General features: G+C 53.6%; 9 protein-coding genes across 9 annotated transcripts; 4 read left to right on the top strand and 5 right to left on the bottom strand.

Annotated features, from left to right (window-relative positions):
- Window positions 1-729: 729 nt before the first annotated feature.
- On the bottom strand, window positions 730-1,902 carry M421DRAFT_89154 (uncharacterized protein; the record flags this gene model as incomplete). Its single annotated transcript, XM_033597743.1, has 1 exon — window positions 730-1,902. The coding sequence occupies one exon, from the start codon at window positions 1,900-1,902 to the stop codon at window positions 730-732; it is 1,173 nt and encodes a 390-aa protein (XP_033453057.1).
- Window positions 1,903-3,123: 1,221 nt separating this feature from the next.
- M421DRAFT_98023 (GMC oxidoreductase) lies at window positions 3,124-4,761 on the bottom strand (the record flags this gene model as incomplete). Its single annotated transcript, XM_033598571.1, has 1 exon — window positions 3,124-4,761. One exon carries the CDS (start codon window positions 4,759-4,761, stop codon window positions 3,124-3,126), a length of 1,638 nt encoding a protein of 545 aa, XP_033453056.1.
- A 748-nt stretch (window positions 4,762-5,509) lies between these two features.
- M421DRAFT_250140 (betaine aldehyde dehydrogenase) lies at window positions 5,510-7,419 on the top strand. The gene is made up of 2 exons (XM_033588597.1): window positions 5,510-5,590; window positions 5,668-7,419. Exon 2 carries the CDS (start codon window positions 5,755-5,757, stop codon window positions 7,264-7,266), a length of 1,512 nt encoding a protein of 503 aa, XP_033453055.1. The 5' UTR covers window positions 5,510-5,590; window positions 5,668-5,754; the 3' UTR covers window positions 7,267-7,419.
- Window position 7,420: 1 nt separating this feature from the next.
- Window positions 7,421-8,553, top strand: M421DRAFT_249821 (uncharacterized protein). Its single transcript, XM_033588595.1, has one exon. The coding sequence runs from the start codon at window positions 7,731-7,733 to the stop codon at window positions 8,439-8,441; it is 711 nt and encodes a 236-aa protein (XP_033453054.1). The 5' UTR covers window positions 7,421-7,730; the 3' UTR covers window positions 8,442-8,553.
- Window positions 8,554-9,621: 1,068 nt separating this feature from the next.
- Window positions 9,622-11,518, top strand: M421DRAFT_416416 (alpha/beta-hydrolase). The gene is made up of 3 exons (XM_033591060.1): window positions 9,622-10,267; window positions 10,317-10,533; window positions 10,582-11,518. The coding sequence occupies exons 1-3, from the start codon at window positions 9,746-9,748 to the stop codon at window positions 11,436-11,438; spliced, it is 1,596 nt and encodes a 531-aa protein (XP_033453053.1). The 5' UTR covers window positions 9,622-9,745; the 3' UTR covers window positions 11,439-11,518.
- Window positions 11,519-11,616: 98 nt separating this feature from the next.
- M421DRAFT_1389 (L-galactose dehydrogenase (L-GalDH)) lies at window positions 11,617-12,981 on the bottom strand (the record flags this gene model as incomplete). The annotated part of the gene is made up of 1 exon (XM_033587448.1): window positions 11,617-12,981. One exon carries the CDS (start codon window positions 12,979-12,981, stop codon window positions 11,617-11,619), a length of 1,365 nt encoding a protein of 454 aa, XP_033453052.1.
- Window positions 12,982-14,048: 1,067 nt separating this feature from the next.
- M421DRAFT_250243 (uncharacterized protein) lies at window positions 14,049-16,115 on the bottom strand. Its single transcript, XM_033588598.1, has 3 exons — window positions 16,031-16,115; window positions 14,672-15,944; window positions 14,049-14,617 (listed from the first exon to the last, which is right to left on the bottom strand). The coding sequence occupies exons 2-3, from the start codon at window positions 15,893-15,895 to the stop codon at window positions 14,495-14,497; spliced, it is 1,347 nt and encodes a 448-aa protein (XP_033453051.1). The 5' UTR covers window positions 15,896-15,944; window positions 16,031-16,115; the 3' UTR covers window positions 14,049-14,494.
- A 1,110-nt stretch (window positions 16,116-17,225) lies between these two features.
- On the top strand, window positions 17,226-18,117 carry M421DRAFT_416413 (uncharacterized protein). The gene is made up of 2 exons (XM_033591059.1): window positions 17,226-17,848; window positions 17,910-18,117. Exons 1-2 carry the CDS (start codon window positions 17,389-17,391, stop codon window positions 17,933-17,935), a joined length of 486 nt encoding a protein of 161 aa, XP_033453050.1. The 5' UTR covers window positions 17,226-17,388; the 3' UTR covers window positions 17,936-18,117.
- A 1,990-nt stretch (window positions 18,118-20,107) lies between these two features.
- On the bottom strand, window positions 20,108-21,478 carry M421DRAFT_53208 (uncharacterized protein; the record flags this gene model as incomplete). The annotated part of the gene is made up of 5 exons (XM_033595088.1): window positions 20,108-20,518; window positions 20,572-20,635; window positions 20,692-20,978; window positions 21,042-21,165; window positions 21,243-21,478. The coding sequence occupies 5 exons, from the start codon at window positions 21,476-21,478 to the stop codon at window positions 20,108-20,110; spliced, it is 1,122 nt and encodes a 373-aa protein (XP_033453049.1).
- Between the last annotated feature and the right edge of the window lie 589 nt (window positions 21,479-22,067).

Below are 22,067 nucleotides of genomic sequence, written 5' to 3'. Positions count from 1 at the left end.
CCTTCAGGATTTCATGCCCCGGATCACTGTCAAACTTGCACCTGGACTGATCATCCTGCTCTGGTTAGCTATGCTCACACAAGTTCCAAGTGATTCAGCTCTTTGCGTGCCTTGAAAACAACAACAAACCCCAAATCCCACACCTTGTCTCTCTTCACCCCGGTCAACTCCAGCGGCGTGTTAAGCGGCCGACCTCCCTTCGGTTCCTCCAAAATTAACTCGGGGTGCTGCTTATACAGTGCCAAAAAGGCGCTGGCACGGTCAGCCTTCTGGGCGACGGTGACGTGCGGGTGGAAACGGAAGGTTGCGACCCTAGTCACTGGACCGGGAGGTGTAAGAGTTGAGAAGTCCATAACGATAGCGATCGAATCTGTAAGATATGCTGGTGTCGGGAGTATCAATTATAGTGTATAAGGCGAGACTGAAAGGCTTGCCGAAGGTGGAAGTAATAACAGTAGTACGAAAGTGGGGAGCCGAAGGCTGATGCATGTCAGCCTCAGTATACAGGGGTAGGAAAAAGAAGTTTAATGTGGACATTGTAATTTGCCTAATATATCGAATAGAGACATAGTCGTGTGATTGCAGGAGATCAACAAATAAACACAAGATATTCCAAGACAAAATCATCTCAGATCTTGGTGCCAACCTCTGTCGCCAGCAAGTGCGGTAGTCCGTTATGCCTTTGTGCACAACTACCAAATTTGTGCTCTGAAACAAATCCTGAAGAGCCTAAAGAGCCTCTGTCGACTTCGAGCGCTTGAGTGAGGGCGCATCGTCTGTAGCTTCAGATTGTCCGCGCGAGCGTTTGCCCAGTGGAGGCACAGAAACCAGTGGACTCGACGAACAGGCCCTAGGAGATGGACGAGGTGACGGCTTTGGTAGTTCCGCGGTCGTATTGATGACTGATGTGCGTGGATATGAGTTGGACATCTCGGCCTGTAACGACGTATCCTGTCGTGTCGCCTCTTGTGTTAGTGGGGTGTAGTTTATGAAGTCGTCCGACGGGCTGAAGACTTCGCTCGGCTGAGTGCTGTTGACAGTGTCTTGAGTGTTCGAGCACTGAGGCATGTAGAATGGCGGCGCAGAGTGCGGTGGAGGAGGGACGCTGTGCATTTCTTGCGATTCCGGCAGCTCGATAGCGATGTTGACTGTGGGTAGAAGTGGTGATGATAGTGTCGTACTCTCATGCTCGCTGGTCACCGTGCGCTCCGTGGACATGATGGTGGTCGTAGGTACAGAGGGGTGTTGTGATTTCTGGGAGTCCGCAGATGCGTCCTTGTGCGGAATGTCAGAGCCATACTTTGAAACAGAAAGCGATTCATCGCCAGAGGCAAGCTCTTGATTTGCTGTTGGGCGAAGGTCCTCTGCTTGCGGAGGAACCTTTGCTGCAGCCCGCTTACTGTGTTCGGTAAGGGAAAGTGAAAAGGACGTTGGTGACAGAGGCGATCCATTGCGCTCTGTGCTAGGCGTCTCAATGCTAGTAAGTTGCGATTGCAAGCTCTCATGGCTGTCTGGGATCTCCTCGCCGTCAGATTCTGACTGACTGGCTGGTTCGTTCATCCACACGTAACGCAAGCGATCCACTCGCGGCAACAGCCTCTCGAAGTCGGCGTCCTGGTGATGAAAGTAGAAGCTCTGGTTTGCGGAAACGGGTGGACCATTGGGGCCGTATGGAGAGCGATGCGGTGTATTGTAGATGGAGCCGATTTCACCAATTCGCTTGTCAGGTCGAGTGCGCTTTAGTGTGGGCGGCTTCCTTGGTGCAACGATAGCGTTTGAGAGCAGCTGTCGCAGAGCCAGTAAATGAGGCGCATCGATGTTGTATCTTGGGCAAAGTATCTGAATGACCTGGCCGAGAAGCTCATCAGGTGAGCAAGTGGCGACGAAGGCCTCTGTGAACATAGCACTGAGTTGATGTGGCTTCGCTGATGGATTTCATACTTACGTCGACGAGGCCGTGTACTAGTAGGCTCAGAAGTCATTGGCGCCATCGAAGAGGATATGGCTGGTGTTGTGGCTGGTAGTATGACGGGTGTAGTGCCGACGGCGGTCGCAGCTTTTGATGATAGTGGTGTGGAGATTTTGCAGTGATAGCCTTAGAGGGTTCGCGGGTATGACTGATGATCGAGGTTGGGATCTACGGTCGTGATGTTGATCGAGAGGAGTCGCAGAGAGACTTGGTAGCGAGGAAGTGCCCCGAACTTAGTTGTGGCGCACAGTGCTAGAGCGGAGTGAAAGACAAGGTTGCATTTCGAGGCCACAGTCTTTCCAACTCGCCACTGTGTCCTGTATTCGCAACTCTCTATTATGAGGTCTCGGGAAGGTTGCTTGTTGTCTCGCAGTAATTGAAGATGCGCGGTGTCGTCACGCGGCGGTTTGGCGGTTGGCGCGCAAACGCGGTTCGATACCTACCTACCGGTACGGCAATCGTGCCGAATGCAGCCTCGTCCTTAGGCAACCGCAGGCATCAGAGGCCACGTCCCCACGCTTGACGTCCAGACTTGTGTCGTGGCCGGATCTCATGCTGAGACGGCCGTCACGTCTTCGATTGTGTTAGATCTGAAATATCTGCAGCCGCAGCCAGATGCTGTCTATTCAAGTGCCTGCGGTAGCATGAAACAAGCCCAGCGCGAGCAAACAAAGGAGCGCATCATGCCACTTGACGCGTTGAATAATGAGTTAGTGAGTGTGCCGTTTGATCGTGTTTGATGGTGATAAGGTAAATAAGTGATGGCAGCGATCTAGATATAGTGGAAACGAGGACTGCAGGTGGGAGATCAATAGAGACGTGGAGTCGAGGCTCTTTCCTGTCGTACAACTCTTGTGTCACATAGGCAAGCGCGATGCAAGTCTTTGGTGTAACAGAATTTAACTTCATTTGAGCACGCGCTACAGATTGCAGAACTTACATCATCTCGATCATTTACAATTGAAATGGAGCGATAGTTGCTTGGGGTGTTGCTTGGGTTTGTTGCGTTGGTAATAGCTCCGCACTCCGGCGTCACTCGTTATCATGACATCTCAAATCTACATACAGAAAAATCACATACATACAGGTGAGCCAGAATCATTTCTGGATCTGGTCGTCCTCTCCTGCTTTCTCATCAATCTTCTCCTGAAAGCTTACAGCCTCTCCTTCTGCAGACCCTTCCAGCCGTGCTCAGCAGCAATCAGCTCGGCAGCGCGCTCACCGATGCCGAGAACGGTCAACATGGGGTTGATTGTGGGCATCTCGGGGAAAACACCAGCATCGGCGATACGGACGTTCTGGAGGCCACGGATCTTCAGCTCAGGGTCGACGACAGCGTACTCGTCGTTCTTCACATCACCCATCTTGGTGGTACCGGCAGGGTGGTAGACGGTGTGGGCGACACGGCGACCGTATTCGGAGAGCTCCTCGTCAGTCTGCAGCTTAGGACCGGGAGCGACCTCGCGCGTGATCCAGTCCTTGAAGGGCGCCTGCTTGGCGATTTCGCGGGCAGCCTTGAGACCAGCAACGATGGTGGCAGCGTCGTAACCCTCAGGATCTGTGAAGTAACGGAAGTCCAGAGCAGGCTTGACATTGGGGTCGGAAGAAGTGAGGTAGATGCGGCCGCGGGAGCGGGGACGGGGAATGTTGGGCGTCATGCAGAAGGCGTCGATGGGAGAGTCGTAGCCGAGCCTGGTGGTATTCAGGCAAAAGGGAATCTGGTAGCAGTGCATCATGATATCGGCAATCTCGCCATCAGAGCCGGCGGCGTTGGCAACCTCGCGACGGAGGAAGATACCAGCATCAGAGTCCATAGTGGTCATGTTCTGAGGAACAGGCTTGTTCAGCTCCCACAAAATGATACTTTCGGGGTGGTCAAGCAGGTTCTCGCCGACACCGGGGATGTTCTTGACAACAGGAATACCGAGCTCCTGAAGCTGCTGCTTGGGACCGAGGCCGGAAAGGAGCATGAGACGGGGTGTATCGACTGCGCCAGCGCAGAGGATGGTCTCGAGCTTGGGGTTCAATGTCCGCCTTGAGCCGTCCTGGAATGTGACGTTGATCCCAGTGACCTTGTTGCCCTGGACGTTGACCTTGCTGACCCAGGCGTTCGTGAGAACAGTCAAGTTCTCCCTCTTCTCCGAGCCGTTAAGGATGGGGTGAATATACGCTACACTGGCGCTGGAACGGTGGCCGGTGTCAGGGTTGTACGAGACGTTGAAGAAACCGACAGAGGGATGCAGAGCGCCAGTGGTCTTGATCTCGTGGTTGAAGTCCTCTATGATGGGGATATCCATAGCCTTGGAGCAGGAATCGATCCAGTCGAGGCAGAGCTGGTTGCGGTGCCTCTTGTGAACGGGCTGGACGGTATTGCGGAGGTTGTCAAGAACACGCATGAAGGTTTTGAAGCTCCAGCCAACACAACCCTGCTCTTCCCATCTCTTGCAGTCATACTCGAATGGTCGGAAAGAGATGAGAGTGTTGTGTGACGAGCAGCCTCCAAGAACCTTGGCGCGAGAGTGGCGGATGTGCGAGTTGCCGTTGGGCTGCTCAGTTGTACCGTAGTCGTAGTCGAGCTCACCACCCAGGAGGTTCAGCCAGTCCTTCAATAGGAGAACACGGTCGTCCTTGAAGTCACTGGGCCCAGCCTCGACCAGAAGGACCTTCTTGTTGGGCAAATACTCAGTAAGACGGGAGGCGATAACACAGCCAGCTGTGCCGCCGCCGACGATAACGAAATCGTACTCGGCATCCTTGGGGATGGACGTGACAGTCTCGTGAGTGGATGCCATTGTTGCAGAGTGGATGTGATGAGACCTGAGCTGGGCAGTTCTCGGTCCGTCAATGGTTATATATGATGCTCCTAGAGACAACGGTGTTTGAGTAGTGCGAAGCTAGCTCCAAAATTTTCTGATATCGTCCTTAATCTGACAGCTCTGGGGCCTTGCAGGTGCACGTACACTCTGACGGGTTGGATCAGGCGATACGTGGAGGGCCCGGTAAGGCTTGAAGAGTCGGTGACCGTCCAGCTGCAAGAAATGCAGTTTGCCTTCCAAGAAAAGACGTGCTTTGCGGCAGCTCTTCGGATAGTGCGGGACAAAGTACGTGCTTTTGGTGACGTCTGTGGTGCATCAATCTTCGGTGTTTCAACGGCGGAGGCAAGATAGGCGAGTCGCTGAGCCGTCAGAGAGCGATTGGCGCTCTCGCGGTGCTGTCCTCTCGACCAATTTTTGCTTGCACCATTGCAGCCATCGCCCAACTAGACGTGTTGTGTAGCCAGACCAAATGCATCGAGGAAAAAACTTCCGATGATTTGAGTGATGGGCTGCTTCGAGCACTAGCACAACCCCACTTTCTGGGCTGCGTATGCATTGACCATCGTGAGGAGCCCCTGCTAGCTTCTGTCGGGCGGTCACCCTCGTCATCACGATGATCCCGCAAGAGATGCTGCGGCCATCGCCAGCTCACGCCTGCAATCTTGCTTATGTTGAAGTGAAGGATTTCTTTATTCAATATTGAGCTCGGAAATCCTGCGCGGTTCAGGAAAGGTTAGGTACTTGACAGTAGCTTCTGCATATACCCCTCAAGCCACTATCAAGCCACTTCAAGCTTCAACCCTTGGTAAGTACCAGACCTATACGAGTTCTCTGAGGGGGAGCTTCAGCTTGGCAAATGAGACTGAGATGCTGATGATGTAGCAGGCCAATTGATCTCCTGCTTCCCAAAAGTTTTTCTGGTGCGATATATAGCTTTTTTGCAACAACCCCAGCATCAAAGTCACCGTCATGTCTCTCCCATACGCGCCACGCTTCGCCTACTACGACGGCAAGCTCCAGCCCGGCAGTTCGAACTCGTCTTTCCAAACAATCGACCCAGCCACTGCAGAGCCAATTGCTAAGATTCACACCACAACAAACAGCGCGATTGATGCCGCAATTGCTTCAGCGCAGAAAGCATTCCCAGCATGGTCGGCCACGCCACCCATTGAGCGTGCACGCGTCCTGCAACGAGCAGCATCCCTCCTGCGCGCCCGAAACGACGAACTCGCGAGAATCGAGACGAGTGACACGGGAAAGCCCTTTTCCGAGACATCCACGGTAGACGTCGTGACAGGCGCTGATGTGCTGGAATACTTCGCCAATATGGTTGGTAGCGGTGGCATGAACGGCGAGACAACACAACTGCGTCCAGACGCATGGGTGTACACCACCAAGAACTCTCTTGGTGTGTGCGCTGGTATTGGCGCTTGGAACTACCCTATTCAGATCGCGCTGTGGAAGTCTGCACCGTGTCTGGCGGCTGGAAACTGCATGGTCTACAAGCCCTCGGAGTTTACACCACTGCACGCGCAAGTCCTGGCCTCTGTCTACGCCGAGGCCGGTGTTCCCCCTGGTGTCTTCAACGTCGTCCAGGGCGGCGGCGAGGTTGGCGCATACTTGACAAAACACCCCAGCATTGCAAAGGTCAGCTTCACTGGTCAAGTTTCGACAGGCCGCAAGGTGGCTGGTAGCGCAGCGGGCGAGATGAAGTATGTGACTATGGAGCTCGGCGGCAAGTCTGCCTGTGTCATTCTCCCGGACGCCGATCTCGAACAAGCCGTTGATGGCGCTATGATGGCCAACTTCTTCTCCACAGGCCAGGTTTGCACAAACGGCACGCGAGTATTCATCCCTGAATCCATGAAGGCCGAATTTGAGAAGCTTCTTCTCGAGAAGGTCAAGCACATCCGTGGTGGCGACCTGCACGACTTTAACACCAACTTCGGACCTCTCGTTTCGAAACCGCATTACGAGAAAGTCAAGCAATACATCAAGCACGGTATCGAGAACGACAAGGCAACACTCCTCTGTGGTGGTGTAGAGACGCCTTCATGGCTCGCTAGCCACTCAAACAAAGCCTACCAGAACGGATATTGGGTCCAACCTACTGTTTTTACTGATTGCAATGACAACATGAAGATCGTGCAAGAGGAGATTTTCGGCCCAGTCATGTCGATTCTCACCTACAAGACAGTTGATGAGGTTGTTGCACGTGCAAACAACACAGATGTCGGACTGGCCGCTGGTGTATTCACCAAGGACTTGAACCTCGCTCATCAAGTCATTGCAAAGCTCGAGGCCGGTATCACATGGGTCAACACATGGGGCGAGAGCCCAGCAGAGATGAGTGTTGGTGGATGGAAGATGAGTGGTGTTGGCGTCGAGAACGGAAAGAAGGGTCTCGAGGCATGGGTGAGGAATAAGAGCACGCTCGTGGAGATGGGTGGTGTTGTCCCGACTGTCTTTGCGAAGTTGTAAGCTGTATATTTCGATCCCTAACTGTGCGCGGATCGCATAAAGGGAGCATCTGGCGTTTCATTTAACGATACCATGCAAATAAATCGATGCGCTCCTATCCGTCCTTTTCTACTTGGATCAGTCCCTGGATGTTGACCTCGTGGTGACGTTCGTTGATGATATCCCGAGGCACTTTGACCTAACCACTTCTGGTGACGATTGTGGATTCTTCTAGCACTTTCGGTCAATCACCCAGAACCTTCGACCAATCGCATGAACAGCCTCGCAGCTTCAAGCCTCACCCAAACCTTTCTCGAAGTCTCGCAAGATCCTGAGCCTCATACTTGAGAGATGTATAAATCGAGGACCGTTACGGCACCTTTCACTCATCGTAAGAAGCATCAGAAGCATCATTCGAACAACACAACATCAACACTAGCCACAACTCTCAGTCATACACACCAACGGACAGCATCTACCACGTGATGGCAGACGCACAACACTTCGAATCACATCCAAGACCACGATTCACGCCCCCAAAGATGGATCCAACATCATTCCCATCAAAACGCAGAAAGGTTGTGGGCCAATGCCCGACATGCCAGCAATCATTCGCCTCCCGCCACGAACTGCGCGAACACATGTCGGACCCAGTCACCCACGCGCCAGCCTCAGATTCAGACGCTATTTCTTTCGGCGAACTATCCGACTACGACAGTCTCGACGAGGCCTCGCCGCCGAAGCGATCACCAATACATGAACACGAGCCAACGCTAGATGCTGACGGCTTCGAGTTCTCCTCAGAAGAGCCAAACTTGGAGCAAGACGACTTTGAATTCGTCGATCCGGATGCATCTTTCTTCCCCTCAGCGCACATGAACGCTGATCAGGGTAGCATACACACGCTTCCCGACACTGACGCGCAACCAAGTGCAGATTACACGCCTATCGAGACACCGCCACGCAAAGCTCGGCAAGTGAGAGGAGGCGCGCTGGGAGTCTTGTATTGCGGGACGTGCGACAAGTATTTTGGGAATGAGAGGGTATTCAAGAGACATTTTATGTTCGGGGTAAGGCACGGTGAGGAGCCGCGGGACATGAGGGAGTTGTACTATAGGGTTTGGGGAAGCAGTTGGAAGGATGAGGTCCCGAGGAAGGAGGGGAGAGTGGAGGAGGTGAATGATATGGAATTGTGAAGCTGGTCTGCAGGATGCTTCGATAGTCGAATGAGCTACGATTGATGATACCCATGTACAGAAATATTAATAACAACATAACACTTCACGAAAAAGTGCGCTCTTAGTGCTTGCCGTGTCCGTGATGAGGTGTACTTTCGTGGTCCGTCCCTTGCGCTACTGTGAGATTTGTTCCACCAACGTGATGATCTGGAGCAAATGCTGCCTTGCACTCGCTTTGCGATATGGTGTGTTCCTGCTCGAGTCGTTCATCGCGTGCCTTGGTTTCCGTAGAGCTTTCAGGTGTGACTGAGTTTTTGATCGATTCTCCAACGCGGTGGACAATGGAGCCATGCGTTTTGTCTGGACCGTGTTAGCAAATTACTTTGCATTCCTTTCAACGAATGATTTTATTACGTGGCTCATTGGTTGACTCCATTGCAGATACGCCCCATGGTTGTGTCATTATATCTGGTAGCAGTGTAAGTCCGATGGAGCTGTTCTTTGATCCGATTGACTTTTTGCTACAGGACAACAGGCTACCTAAGATGCTTTATCTTCAGAGCCGTAAGCAGCTGACATCACTGCTATCAAGGGACGTTGCACCCTGCGTGGGGATTGGCACTTTGTAATGGTACTATGTTAGTGTGGTCGTTAGTCTTACTGTTAGCCTCCGCGGCTCCGCATTCAGCGTGCTTCTCGAGCTGAATAAGTGTTAACGGCAGCTTGACTTGAGAGTGCGAATCCATGTTGAGGATCGAAGTGAATTAATACGAAACTCGAATGTGGGCTCCAGGGAACAAAAGATCAAAGGATAGATTTGTGAAGAGTCAATGAAAACCAGGAAGAGTTGAGAATTGACTGTTACCGTACCGTATCGTATCGAGAACTTCATGAAGGACGGACGAGTGCAAATTATTACTGATGTCGACCACTTCATCGCGACAACGCTGTTGCCAACACAAGCGGCTGCTATCGCTGTCACTCAGAATGACGTCACTGTTGATATCAGACCAAAAAATCTGCATCTTCTCCTTCGCTGTCTATTAGGCATCGCAACAGCACAAATGGGCCAAAAGTCTCCATCCAATGTCCTATCTAAGTAATGCGGTTGATTGGCGATCAGACGCCAGATATAAGCCCGGCTATGGCACGCCATGCGGGGCGATTCCGCCCTGCGAGGCAAGCTCCTCCAGTTCACGGCGGATGTACTTTCCTATCGCGCCTTTATCAAGTCACATGCTCCACGCTCGTGTGGACAAATATAAAGTATCAATAGACTTTCCAATCGCGACAAGCGATTTTTCGAGTATTTCGTCGACACAATGGGTGACAAAATGAAGCCTACCGGCACAACTACACTGGACCTCGGATCTCATGGCCAACTTAAGGGATCCGTATTTGCCAATGGTGTCAAAAGATTCACACACGTCCCATATGCTCTGCCCCCAAACGGGCCGCGAAGATGGAAGAAGCCCGAACCGCTTCCCAAAGACCACATCTACGGCCCGCTAGACTGTACTCAATACGGCAACGTCTGTCCTCAGCCACAGTATATCGTCGATGGAAGCCCTTTGATCGACACAAACTACAGCTTCAATGAAGATTGCCTTGCTGTTAATGTGTGGCTGCCACCCGGTGATCCGCCAAAGGGAGGCTGGCCGATTCTTGCGTGGATCCATGGAGGGTGGTTGCAGATTGGCGATCCGTCTCTAAAAGAGAATTCCCAGCCTACGCAGCTCATTGCTGAAGGTGGACTTGATGCTATGGTAGTCAGTATCGGGTACCGTTTGAACATCTTTGGGTTCCTTGCTGGCAAGGGATTGGAGGGGAACTTCGGGTTTTGGGTATGGCTTGGATCGGGACATCGCGGACCATTGCTAACAAATAGCACAGGACCAGCGATGTGCTCTAGAGTGGCTGCAAGACTATGCCCCGCTACTTGGTGGTGATCCAGAGCGTATCACTCTGGGCGGTCTCAGTGCCGGTGCTTTTTCAACACACGTCCAGCTGAACTACGAGCTCTTTCACGGCAATGACAAGAAACCACTATTCAACAATATCTGGCTGCAAAGTAATGCCATACCTGCACAACCGAAAACCCTGGATGAAGGTACGCCACTTTAAACTTCCCAGTCCTTCTGCCACTCACTATTTACAGTCGAGACCCAATTCCAAAACGTCTTATCCACTTTCTCGATCTCCACCGATCTGCCCCCATCAGAGCGCCTCGACAAACTCCGTTCCATCCCGGCATCAACCCTCGTCTCTCGAATTTTCGACCTCGACATCCACACCTTCCGCGCCGTCACTGATGGCGAAATGATTCCCTCCGATCTAATGGCCAACATCCACTTCGGGCGTTTCGCAGCACGCTTCAAGCAGCGCCGCATGCGGATCCTGCTCGGCGAGGCCGAGACAGAGGAAGTGTTGTACTCGCTCACGAACCCGCCACCAGACTTCTCAAACAAGGAAATGCTCAAGGCGCTGAACAACTACTACGCTGGCCCGGTGTGCGAGACGCTGCTCTCGCTATACAAGAATAAAGGTAGTGCGGCAGACGAGAGAGTCGCTTCTGCGTTGTCTCTCGAAGACGAGCAGGAGAAAGCGAAACGGCTTTTCGGTCTCATCACATCGGACGTACAAGTCCGCGCGCCAATCCGTGTGCTGTCCAAAGCGCTGTTTGATGGCGGGGTGCCTGCTGAGCGTATCTTGAGGTATAGAGTTGCGTATCGCCCAGAGTGTACAGATAAAGTGTATCCAAGGAACTTTGGTGTGACCCATGCTGCTGATGGTATGAGCTGGTGGTATATTGAGCGGTATGGATTTGATGAGGAAGAGAGGGATAACGTCAAGAGGTGGCTTGGGAAGACGCTGATTCCACTAGTCGGAGGTGACGGTGATAGTGGAAAGAAGCTAAGAGCAGAAGAGCTCTTGTACTTCAGGGAAAGCGGAGAGATTGGTGTTGTGGAAGATCAGCAATGGGAGTGGCTGAGTCATGTTTCGGAGACACTTTAGAGTAGAACAAGTCTTGAGCGAATAACGATAGCGATTGAAGGCTGCAATGGTAGAGCCAGGCTCAACGAATTTGTTCCTTCCATTTCAAGCGCAGCAAGCTACTGCAGGTCAATTCTAGAATTCTGTATATGTACTCATGGACTCATCTCAAAGTGCCTCGCCATCTATATGTCCGTTGTTATCGCAAGGGCAAACTCTTCTCCTCAGCGACCTCAACGCCACCTTTGACTGGCTTGGCTTCCGGACTTGCTGCGGGTGTCAACCACGGCGCATCGCTCTCCTTAACCACATCCTGCTTCTTCTGGATCACGTATCCCGGATCGGGACTTGCCCATGCGAAGTCGAAGCCATCCTGAAGAATCTCCTGGATGCCCTCCGCTAGGATCTGCACAGCTTGCCTTCGGTTCCTCGACCACTCCAAAGCCCTGTACCACCGTCCAGCTTGTACAGCTGTTTGCTCGCCACCCTCAAGACCATCGAGAATGGAGCGCCAGACCAGCATGGTCTTCTCAAGCTCAGGCGCGCGCGACACACCGATGACAGACACACCAAGCTTTGTGCCTCCGACGTCGTCGTTGGACTCGGGTTTCCATGGAACGCCAGATGCGGGATCACCCAATGATCCGCACAGAGCGCCAGCGGAAACCCAGGTCTCCAACGCAAAGCGAATGGCGATGACTTCCAACTTCTCGCCGTAGCCGTCGCAGAAATCGCTGGCGTTGCGCACTGCAGCGCGCAGTGCCGAGGGGGCAGGGTGCCAGTCGCCCAGTGCACCACACGGCACGCCTTGTCGGCGCAACAATCCCATACCCAGGATTGATGCGTTGGGTACAACGTCTACGCCAGCATTGCGCAGGCGCTGAATACCGCGCGGGCCCGCGAGGGTCTGGTTCTGGAGAGTGAAGTTGGCGTAGGACTGCACTGCGTTCAGTGGCTCGCCTGTCTCGCGCAGGATCATTTCCGCCATGTCTCCCAGCACATCAAGTGGATATCCGGATATACCGACGTATCTGATTGTGCCCTCCTCATCACGGATGCGCCTGAGCTCCCGGACCGCTTCGAGGACCTCAGCGGGGCTCACAAACTCGACATCGTGACAGTACACAAGATCGAGATAGTCTGTGTGGAGCCTCTCCAAACTGCGCCGGACACTTTGTCGCACCCATTCTTTGCTGTAGTTGAACTCTGAGCCAGCTATCCGCCCGACCTTGGTCAGAATTATGTATGAGTTGCGCGGGAATGTCTCACGGACGAAGGGTGTTGCGAGCGCATTACCGAGCAGCTCTTCGGAGGGACCGTAATACGGCGATGTGTCGAACGCGCGAATACCATGTGTGAGAGCTGAGGTCACTAAACCAGTGGTATCCATAGCAAACGGATCGTCATTGTATTGATGGTTGAAAGTTGCGGTGCCGAAAACGAGAGGTGGTAGGATGGAGGAGAGTTGAGTACGCTGCCCGTTTTCGAACGAGTATGGAATCGGTTTCTGGCGCGAAGGAAGCGTCCCCGTCGTAGTAGGAAGCTCTGTGGGTGTGCTCGCCATCTTTGCGGTCCTATTCACTGTGCAGCTGTCGCGCTACGAAAAGTTGTTTGCTCTGCCACTTTTTGTACAATTGTTGGTGGGGTCGAGTTGAGTGCGGTTGCTTCCGCGTTCGTGAATGTTGAACGTGCTGTGAAATCGCCGTTCAGGGTCGAGTCTGAGTAAAAGTATGAAAGAAGAGGCCACAAGCAAGGTCGTCCATGTTACGCGGTTTGGCGCGCCGCTCAGTCCTCAAACCAAATCTTCCAGAAGCGTCAATGGACGCTTCATCACCCACCGTTTCGGCTGCTCTGGTTGCCCCACGGCGCATCAGACTTTCCGACCGCGATGGCAGGAACACATGAACTAGCATGGTTCAGCATGACGCCATTTGTGTGTCTAGAACGCGTTTTCTTTAGTCCTGGAAGTCTGATTCGCCTGTGACGACAAGGAAACAAGGATGTCAGATTGCCCTGCAGCTCGGCCTTTCACGGCCGATCTTGTCTTGGCAGAGAGAGCCCTCGCGGGAAGGGACGGAAGATAAGCATCTGCTTGTTCGAAGATGCGCGCCCAAGCACCGAGAATGTCTGCAACTCCGCGACGACGCGTATCCTTCGGTCTCAGCGCAGGAGTGCGCAGGAGTCATGCCGAGCCTCCTGTCTGAGTTTGATCGTCTCCAGTAGGAGATAAAGCTGCCGTGAATTCGAGCGGTGAAAAGCGTTAAACGCGGGCCGTTCAGATCTGGAATCCAAAATGGAGCCAACTGCTCTCGTCTAGACCGCTTCTTAGATTACCTTGACGATACCAGCCTTGGACTGCAATTGTTGTTGACATGTCTGCTCGACACCTTGAAGTAGATTGTTCTGAAACGCTTTGAAAAGGACGTTGCTTCCGGTCTGCGCAGGTCTGGCACTTGCTGGACGCGCAAGTTTGCTTCGGCCATGGCAGCGACCTCAATGCAGCTGTCGTTTTGCTGGGCAAGGTGCGTATGCCGACATGGGTTTACTAAACGCACAAGGTATCCAAGCAACGAGGTCAGTGATAACTGCTGCTGGTGATTCCCTCTTGTCGCAGGAGGTGGGTTTATCACAGGACGCGCAGCTAGGCCGGGTATTCAGGTGAGCAGATGGTTCTCCGTAAGACACACTCCAAGACGAAGAACTTCCACACGGCCATCGTGTCCGGGGAAAGGTAGATATTTGTAGGGGCCTGGTGAGGTGTTAAAGCGATGCTGCGAGGCATGCGATGGAATCTGCATCATAAACAGCGCTAGCGCCGCTGAGCACTGTCACCACCAAAATGCTCTGTAGGGTGAGGCATTTGGAGGGCGGGTGTTGGCACGCTGATGTGGAAGACAAACGAAGAGCCGATGGAGTAGATGTGTCCCATAATCGAATATGAGCTGGCACAGAATAAGATGTCTTGATATGGTAAGATTTGGTCTGCGATATAGAGAGTTATCCGCAAGGATATGAAGCCATAGAATAAATTAAGCTCAGCTGCAACAAGTGTAGCAGCACAGAGCTCGCTGCGCATCTCAAGCAGTGCTCAGTCTCCATAGACTTTGCGTGCACCAAGAGACTCGCACACCCAACGCTTGTAAGCGTGCTCGTGCCCGAACGACGTTGATAGCATCTGTGTCGTTGAAAGCAAGGTGTATCTATATAACTGTGTCAGTGCACCGTTTATCACATGTATGATGGCTACGACTAACAGTGTCTGCGTCATCGACCAGCTCGCCTGTGCCACTGTCCTTCCTGCCGTTGGTAGCTGGTGTGATATTGCCGTATGTTTGTGAGGCGCGTAAGAGTACAAGCTCTTTCAGATTGGAGAGGTCCCCGGCATTACGACATTCAGCGATAGACCAAACGATATCGAAAGCATCTGCTGCGCTTTTTGCTCTTACCCAGAGACGTTCAAGACCGTCTGGGATGAGTGAGAACGTTTCCAAGATATGCGCATTGAGTTGTGGCCAATCCAATTCCAATGTTTTTATGTGGGTGTGCTCCAGGAATTTTTCCAAGGCTGCCATGGTATCGTCGTTGGGCGTCTGAGATAAGCAAACTTTGATGACCTTCAAGCCCTGGTGATTGTGCAACGACCTCAGTACCTCTGGCGTAAAGAATAAAGTCGGTGCAGAAATAGAGATGAGTTCTGTAACGGAGAAGCACTTGAGGTTGTCAATACCATTGACAACTCCGCCAGTAAAGGACTGGTGTCTTGTAGTGGAGTCACTACGTGTCCGAGAACCCGGCGTGAGCAGACTGCTCTGAGAGACGAGCGAAAGACTCGTCAGCTGTTCTAGTCCAGACAAAACATTGGCCGTCTCACTTGGCGAGGAGGCAGAGAAGCCATCGAAGGAGAAAGCCTGTAGTTTGGTGAACACGGCCAAGAAAGACAATTCCTGATGGTGGAGGTTGCCCACCACACTAAGATCAAGAAGATCTGGGAAAAGGAAGCCTAGAACCCTCAAAAATCTTTTGAGGAAATCGCGATATAGGAACGATTGGCGGCCAGGGATTGCCCGTATTGTAAGTTTCCGCACATTTGATAGCTTTTTCAGGGCATGGAGAAGCCTGTCCAGCTCTGCTTCATAGAGGTCCCATGTTAGCAGTCGAGGTGGATCTCCTGGGTGGCTGACCAAAGCGGAAGCTGTGAGTAATGACCTCAAATCGACATCTTGGATGTTTAGAGAGAGTTCTGTGACCCGGTCTACGTACTCCTGTGGTACGAAGCTCAACCACTCAAATAAGGCCACCTGACTCCGAAAGCTCAATGGTCTTTCAAACAGGAACTTGTGGGACTCGAAATGGATTTCCCGGCAGGTTCGTAATAGATCCGGACCGTGTAAAGGCGATGTAAGCACAGCCCTGTATACTAGCTCACGAAGCTCCAATGGTAACGTGAACAATGGTGTCTGACTGGTAGACACGGACATTATAGAAGGTACTCGATTTGTAGTAGCGAGGAACGTCTGTAGTGTTTCGCTGCCAAAACGAGTTAGCAGTCAGACCAGGAGTGTTTGTAGTGTCATAACTACCGTAAGTATCGCCCGACGACTGTAACCCCGTACCGGTTACGATTAAGAGCAAACCAATGGCCAGAATCGAGTCGTAAAGTGAGCTGTTGTTGACGGAAGGGACCGAATTTCTGCGCAGCGACCTTGTGAAAAAAGCTACGAGAAGCAAATTGCAATTGAAGTGGTCTGCTTGAAGTACCTAGATCCGTCCTGACAAGTGGTGTGAGGGCAGGCAGTGTTATAAAGTCAGAACATGGTCCGAAGACACTCATTGTGAAGAGCCTCACAGGACAGTGCGCCACAAGCCGCTCGCCTTGAGGCGCAGATTGGGAGTGGTCAGCGATTCCTTTTGGTGCCCGACATCAGGTTTTGGAGTGGATGGAGCCCATGGTGTGCAAGAAGTGACGAGATCCCAAGATTTGGTAGACTGAACATTCTCGAGCCTCCATGTTTGATTGGATGCCGTGGTATCTAGCGGTGCATTTGCGGTGAAAGGCGAGGAGTCTGAACCGAGATGAGGGACATTCCGGTAGGTCAGTCCAGTAAGGCCACCAGATGACCAAGTGGAACCCTTGTCTCGGCAAGGCTTGCAGAAGCAAGTGCGGAGTTGGCATTCTCCACGTGGAAAATGCAAGGCTAGTTTCCAGAAGAGGGACCACAATCCTAATTCGGTCCTCATCCTAAACTAATGCGGACGAATATGTGAACAGTCGTTCTTACCGAGCTTCGCCGTGCCTCCTGTGCAGCGCTTGATATAACGCGTAGATGTCAAGTTTTGGGCGGACTACAGGGGATTAGGGCCACGAGATGGCTCCGCGGAGGTGCGATGTGTCTTTAACGCAATATTGACGCGCCGTACCGGAAGTGGCCTTTAAGTGAAGATCGTACGATGATGGCACCATCTGAGTGACTGGCTTCCCGTGGCAGCCACGGCGTTAGGAAGACGTTAGATGCTAGCGAAGGATCTTGTGCAGCGTGCTTTTGTGACATGGGGGTGGTCTTCCAGCTGGCGCAAGATGAATAAATTGCCAACATTTCAAAATAGTGACCACTCGCAGATGCCAGATAGTGACGAAACCCAATACCTGGAGCCGCCACGACCTACACCCTGCTCCCCTGTTCGAGTGACGATCGGCGTCGTGAGCAAGGATGAGTCTTCGATGTGTGCGCATCCCACGACCCTGCAGCATTTGACCTGCATCGGAGCTTAGTAGGACGTTGTTCGAGAGCTGAAAAACGAACGAAAGAACAAACGCTGCGCTGCATTTCCGCGTGGTCCTGCAAGCCATGCATGCACGCCTCTGAGCACAAGCGCTGTACTGCAATTTCTTCGGCTGCAATGCAAGCTCTCACATGCCGCTGGCGACAGCCAATCGATACCCATCGGAGCCTTTTGTGTGGCGTATCATACGATGGCGGGAAGCGTTGTTAAGGAGTGTAGGGTTGGTCACAAGTTACAAGCATGGCAGGAGCTTCCATGGGATACATTGTTGTTTGTTGAAGCTGCACTTGCTGCACTCGTCCACTCTGGTGGCGCAATATCTTTCCCACTCTTCCAACCTACAAAACCATCTGGACCTTGTCTTGTGCAACCAATCCATGCAGTTGCCCACGCGAGTCTCGACGTTCCTACTATATTGATTTTTGGAGCCGTATGTACGCACGAAAGCCTCTGCGCCATGAACAGCTGTTGCAGCCGAGCATACCAATACTTACAGCTATGCCGTCACGACATGCACACGAACGCGTCACGTGCCCTTGCCATAACGGCCTGCGAAGCGAAGGAGCCCTACTCGAGGCGACGATTGAATCACTATACCATGCGTACTTCGCCCTTGAAGAGGCTCCGCACAAGATGGAGAGCTGAGGGAGGTACATCAATTCAGCTTCCATGCATGAACCGCCTGATGCACGCCGTCTGACCAGTGACCAGTTGCTCAAACGCAATCGCACCCATAGCATTATCACAGAACCCGGGGAACACCGGAGGACCGATCCTGGTAGCTCAAAGTTCTGCTCGACGCCACCAGTCGCTCCAGCCCTCGCATAAGCCAGATGTGGGTATCACATTGCTTTTTCTCAATGCCCTCATCGCCTCTTGGATCAGGCCACGGCTTGTCCACTCTGTATCGTCTCGTCCAACTTCGACTTCAGAGTCGACTCCTTCTACGTCGCCTGACCGTGTCACACACTTGAACAACAAGTGAGATGTGATTTCGGGCACAGGAAAAATATTTCCACCCCGAGGAACGCTATTTTGCCTATTTTGTCGTGAGAAGAGGTCTGGACACGGCGTTTGCCCAATTCGCTCCAGTATTTCAGGATTGTACTTCCGCGTAGCACACTACGAACCAGCCCTGGTCGCGAGCGGCCCGTCAGCCTGCTGCACGAATCAAAGGGTACGTCGAAGTCAACTTCGAGTCTTCGACAGCCAGGTTCGACATAACAGTCACTTGAACTTAGCGAGGTGTACGTCAAAGACCCACCCAGTCCTGGTGGAGATCGCATTGCACAGCGTCAAATGCTGCACGTAGAGCAGGCCACTACCGTGTTAATCCGAATACGAAGCATACTTGGCAAGCCTTCTGTGCAGCAGATCGACCTGTACCTGCAGCGAATTTGCGACATTGGAAATTTTCAAGACCAGTACGAATCCAAATGGTAGGTTCACACTCGGCTCCGCCTGCTAACGGAGACCGCCGAGACTCATTCTTTAAGACATTCGAGGAATCTTCTTCGGTATCCCGGCTCACGACACGTGGACTTCAACGGGCCCATACGAATGAAACGCAAAACATCAAGCCTCGAGGCGCTCGCAGTTCAGCTCGCCGGTACTGCCTGTCTTGCTTTTCAATCTCAGCCCCGCGTTGGGCTCCTACACCTGCTCTACTCCCCATTCCGCCACCAGCCATAGGCGTCCCCTACCCAATGCGACAAACAGTCACACCAATGCTCGAATGGCCAGATGTCACTTCATTTGCTGGAAATGCTTCCAACATGCAAACTCCAAGCCCATCACATGTACCGTCAGCCCAGGGCTGTCGGGCGTCACTCAGAATGAATCTGTCACTCAAGAGAAGATTTGACATCCATATTGGTCCGTGACGCTAGGTTCAGCCTCAGCATCGATGTTAGCACACGAGGCATCGCTCAGCCCACATGTACACCACCTTCACCGTGCCTCGCACATTGGGGCATTCGTCTCGCGAAACGCCCCTCGCGACGGACTTCCACGTGCTTGTGCGCCATCCCATCGAGGCTTCGGCGTCTTCTCACCGATCCCATTGACACCCACCAAGCATACGATTCCTCGTGGCAGCCATACGACCAAAAGAAACATAGCAGGCCTCGGTAATCGCGTGTAACTGGACTTGAACCAAGGTGAAGAAGTCACCAGGCCACCCTGCTGACGTAACACTGCAGCTTCGCTACATTCGTCCAAGCCAGTAGCTCTACCAACACCGACCCAAACACGCAGCATGTCAGTACCTCGTGGTTGCCACGGAGCATGTTTGCTTGTCCAGCCACAAGGCATCTTGGATCCGCCCACATTAGCGATGGAGCCCCAAGCCTACCTTACACCGACATCTCAGGCATCAACGCAACACCGGCCGATGCCTAGTATCCCGGCACAGCGCGTGGAATATCTAGCCTGTTGGGATCTCGTGGCAGCCACGCCCACGTTGGTTGCGACCCGCCCCCGGATTCCACAGCGATGCAAAGCTTTTCGTGGTTGTCCCGTAGCTCTCACCTCTCCTGTCACCTCTCTAGTAGCCTCACACTTTCGTTGCTACAAGCAGCCAGTCATGCACCGGCGCATTCACAACCGAGCAGCACGGGTGCGATTGCCTTGCGACGACACGACGACGCATGGGCACGAGACGCGGTTCCCTTCCAAAAGCGTGGCATTAGAAAGAAAAAAAAAATGCAAATAAATACTTGTACATGCAGATTTGAAATGCTTCCCACGTACACTAGCTCAGCCGCAGCAGCCAAGAGACTCGCTCCTCCTCGCCTGTTCATACATATTCAACCTCGTGATATGGGCGCCTCCACCTCTGCTTGCCTCTGCCTCTGCTTGCCTCCGCCACTCCTCGCCTCCGCCACACTGCCCACGCGCGCGGCCGACGCTTATGCGACGCGGAGCAGCTTGGCAGCGTAGTTGACAATGGTGTCCTCCTGGGGGAAAGACAGCTCCTCGAGCTTCTGGGCGTAGGGCGTGGGGACCTCGGCGCCGGTGACGCGGGCCGGGGGCGCCTCGAGGTAGTCGAAGGCGTACTCGCAGGTCAGGGCCATGATCTCCGAGGCGACGCCGAACGAGGGGAAGCCGGACTCGACGCACAGCATGTGGCCCGTCTTCTTGACCGACTTGACAATGGCCTCGATGTCGAGCGGCTTGATGGAGCGCAGGTTGATGACTTCGGCCTCGATGCCGTATTTGCTCTTCAGTTGCTCCGCGGCGACGAGCGACTGGCCAACGCAGCGCGAGAGGGTGACGATGGTGAGGTCCTTGCCGGGGCGCTCGATCTTGGCCTTGCCGAACTGGGCGAGGGGTGTTAGTGCGCGGAGTGGGTGGAGGAGGAGATGCTGCTTACGGGAATGACAAAGTCGTCCTTCTGGGCCTCTTCGCTCATGGGGAAGGAGAGACCGTACAGAAGCCTGGGTCTTGTCAGCAGCCGCCAGAACACGCAGTCTTAGTCTTGCTTGTCACGCACTCGTTCTCGAGAACAACGACGGGGTTGGGGTCGCGGATGGCGGCCTTCAGCAGACCCTTGGCGTCCTCGGCGCTGTATGGGGCGACGACCTTGAGGCCGGGGATGCTGCCGTACCAGGCAGAGTAGTCCTGGGAGTGCTGGGCACCGACACCGGAGGCGAAGCCGTTGGGGCCGCGGAAGGTGATGTTGCAGGGCTGGGTACCGCCGGACATGTAGTGGATCTTGCCGGCCGAGTTGATGATCTGGTCAATGGCCTGCATGGCGAAGTTGAAGGTCATGAACTCGCACTGGGGGTTGGGTCAGCGCTGGGTCCGCAGCAGGCGTGCTCGGCGACGGCGACGGCGACTCACAATGGGGTGCAGACCAGCAAGCGCGGCACCGACGGTCAGACCGGCGAAGCCCGACTCGGTGATGGGCGAGTCGATGACGCGCTTCTCGCCGAAGCGGTCGAGGAGGCCCTTGGTGACCTTGTAACTGCAGCTCGTCAGCTCCGTCCCGACACGATGCCATGACACAGGCCAGGACAGGCTGCCCGGCCCATGGGCACGTACGCTCCGTTGTACTGCGCGACCTCCTCTCCCAGCACGAACACCTTCTCGTTGCGCTCCATTTCCTCGGCCATGGCCTCGTTCAGCGCCTCACGCACGGTCATCTCCTTCTGGCCCGAGGCGTATCCTCTCCGCGCAATCGACGGGGCGAGGGCTGCGGCGCGGAACGCAGGACGGAAGGCCGGTCGCGACGCGGCGAGCAGGCGGGCGGCCGGGCGGGCGATCCTGGAGGCGGCCATTGTGTGTGTAGCTCTCGGGGGTGTTGGAGAGTCGGGGCGGGAGGGGGGAGCAGTGCCGGATGGTGATGGCCGGTGCTGTGAGGCTTGGTGCGGGAGGGCGTCGCGAATGTTGAGATTTCTCGGAGGTGAGCTCTCGGAGGGCCCATGCGTACCAAGTAGCCCCAACCAACGGATCCACCAGCTTGGCTTCCAATTTCACCCGGTCCTATCTATCTGTCCAGTATTTGCACCAATTGCCGTGGACGCGCGCGATGCTGGACGATGCAGCCTGGACGTATTTGATCCGTCGCTCTGCACGCGCTCACGCCTTCGACTTTGTCCGTTGCTTTGCATCTTGCTCCGTCTGGTGCACTGCCGTAGTTAGGTACTGGTAGCGCCGGACCCTGGCTGATCTTGCTGCATGCACACTTCTCAACATAAACACATTGGTCTGCCATGGTTGTTCATGGTTGTTGGATGTTGTTGGATGTTGTTGGATGTTGTTGGATGTTGTTGGAAGCTGCCGTCATGGCCATAGACACTCCTCAAATAAACACATTGGTCTGGCATGGTTGCTGCGAGCTGCCGTCATGGCCATAGACACTCCTCA

Source organism: Didymella exigua (genome assembly GCF_010094145.1).
Source record: "Didymella exigua CBS 183.55 unplaced genomic scaffold M421scaffold_3, whole genome shotgun sequence".
NCBI lineage: Eukaryota > Fungi > Ascomycota > Dothideomycetes > Pleosporales > Didymellaceae > Didymella > Didymella exigua.
Note: the sequence above shows the minus strand (reverse complement) of the source record. Positions and strands in the feature narration are given on the sequence as shown.

Coding starts and splice junctions, on each gene's coding strand:
- M421DRAFT_250243 (XM_033588598.1), bottom strand. CDS start 15,895: ATGTCCGTGTCTACCAGTCAGACACCATTGTTCACGTTACCATTGGAG. Junction 14,618..14,671: donor TGGTCGATGACGCAGACACT/GTTAGTCGTAGC, acceptor ACAGTTATATAG/ATACACCTTGCTTTCAACGA.
- M421DRAFT_416416 (XM_033591060.1), top strand. CDS start 9,746: ATGGGTGACAAAATGAAGCCTACCGGCACAACTACACTGGACCTCGGA. Junction 10,268..10,316: donor AGGGGAACTTCGGGTTTTGG/GTATGGCTTGGA, acceptor CAAATAGCACAG/GACCAGCGATGTGCTCTAGA. Junction 10,534..10,581: donor ACCGAAAACCCTGGATGAAG/GTACGCCACTTT, acceptor CACTATTTACAG/TCGAGACCCAATTCCAAAAC.
- M421DRAFT_250140 (XM_033588597.1), top strand. CDS start 5,755: ATGTCTCTCCCATACGCGCCACGCTTCGCCTACTACGACGGCAAGCTC.
- M421DRAFT_249821 (XM_033588595.1), top strand. CDS start 7,731: ATGGCAGACGCACAACACTTCGAATCACATCCAAGACCACGATTCACG.
- M421DRAFT_416413 (XM_033591059.1), top strand. CDS start 17,389: ATGGCGGGAAGCGTTGTTAAGGAGTGTAGGGTTGGTCACAAGTTACAA. Junction 17,849..17,909: donor AAGATGGAGAGCTGAGGGAG/GTACATCAATTC, acceptor ACCAGTGACCAG/TTGCTCAAACGCAATCGCAC.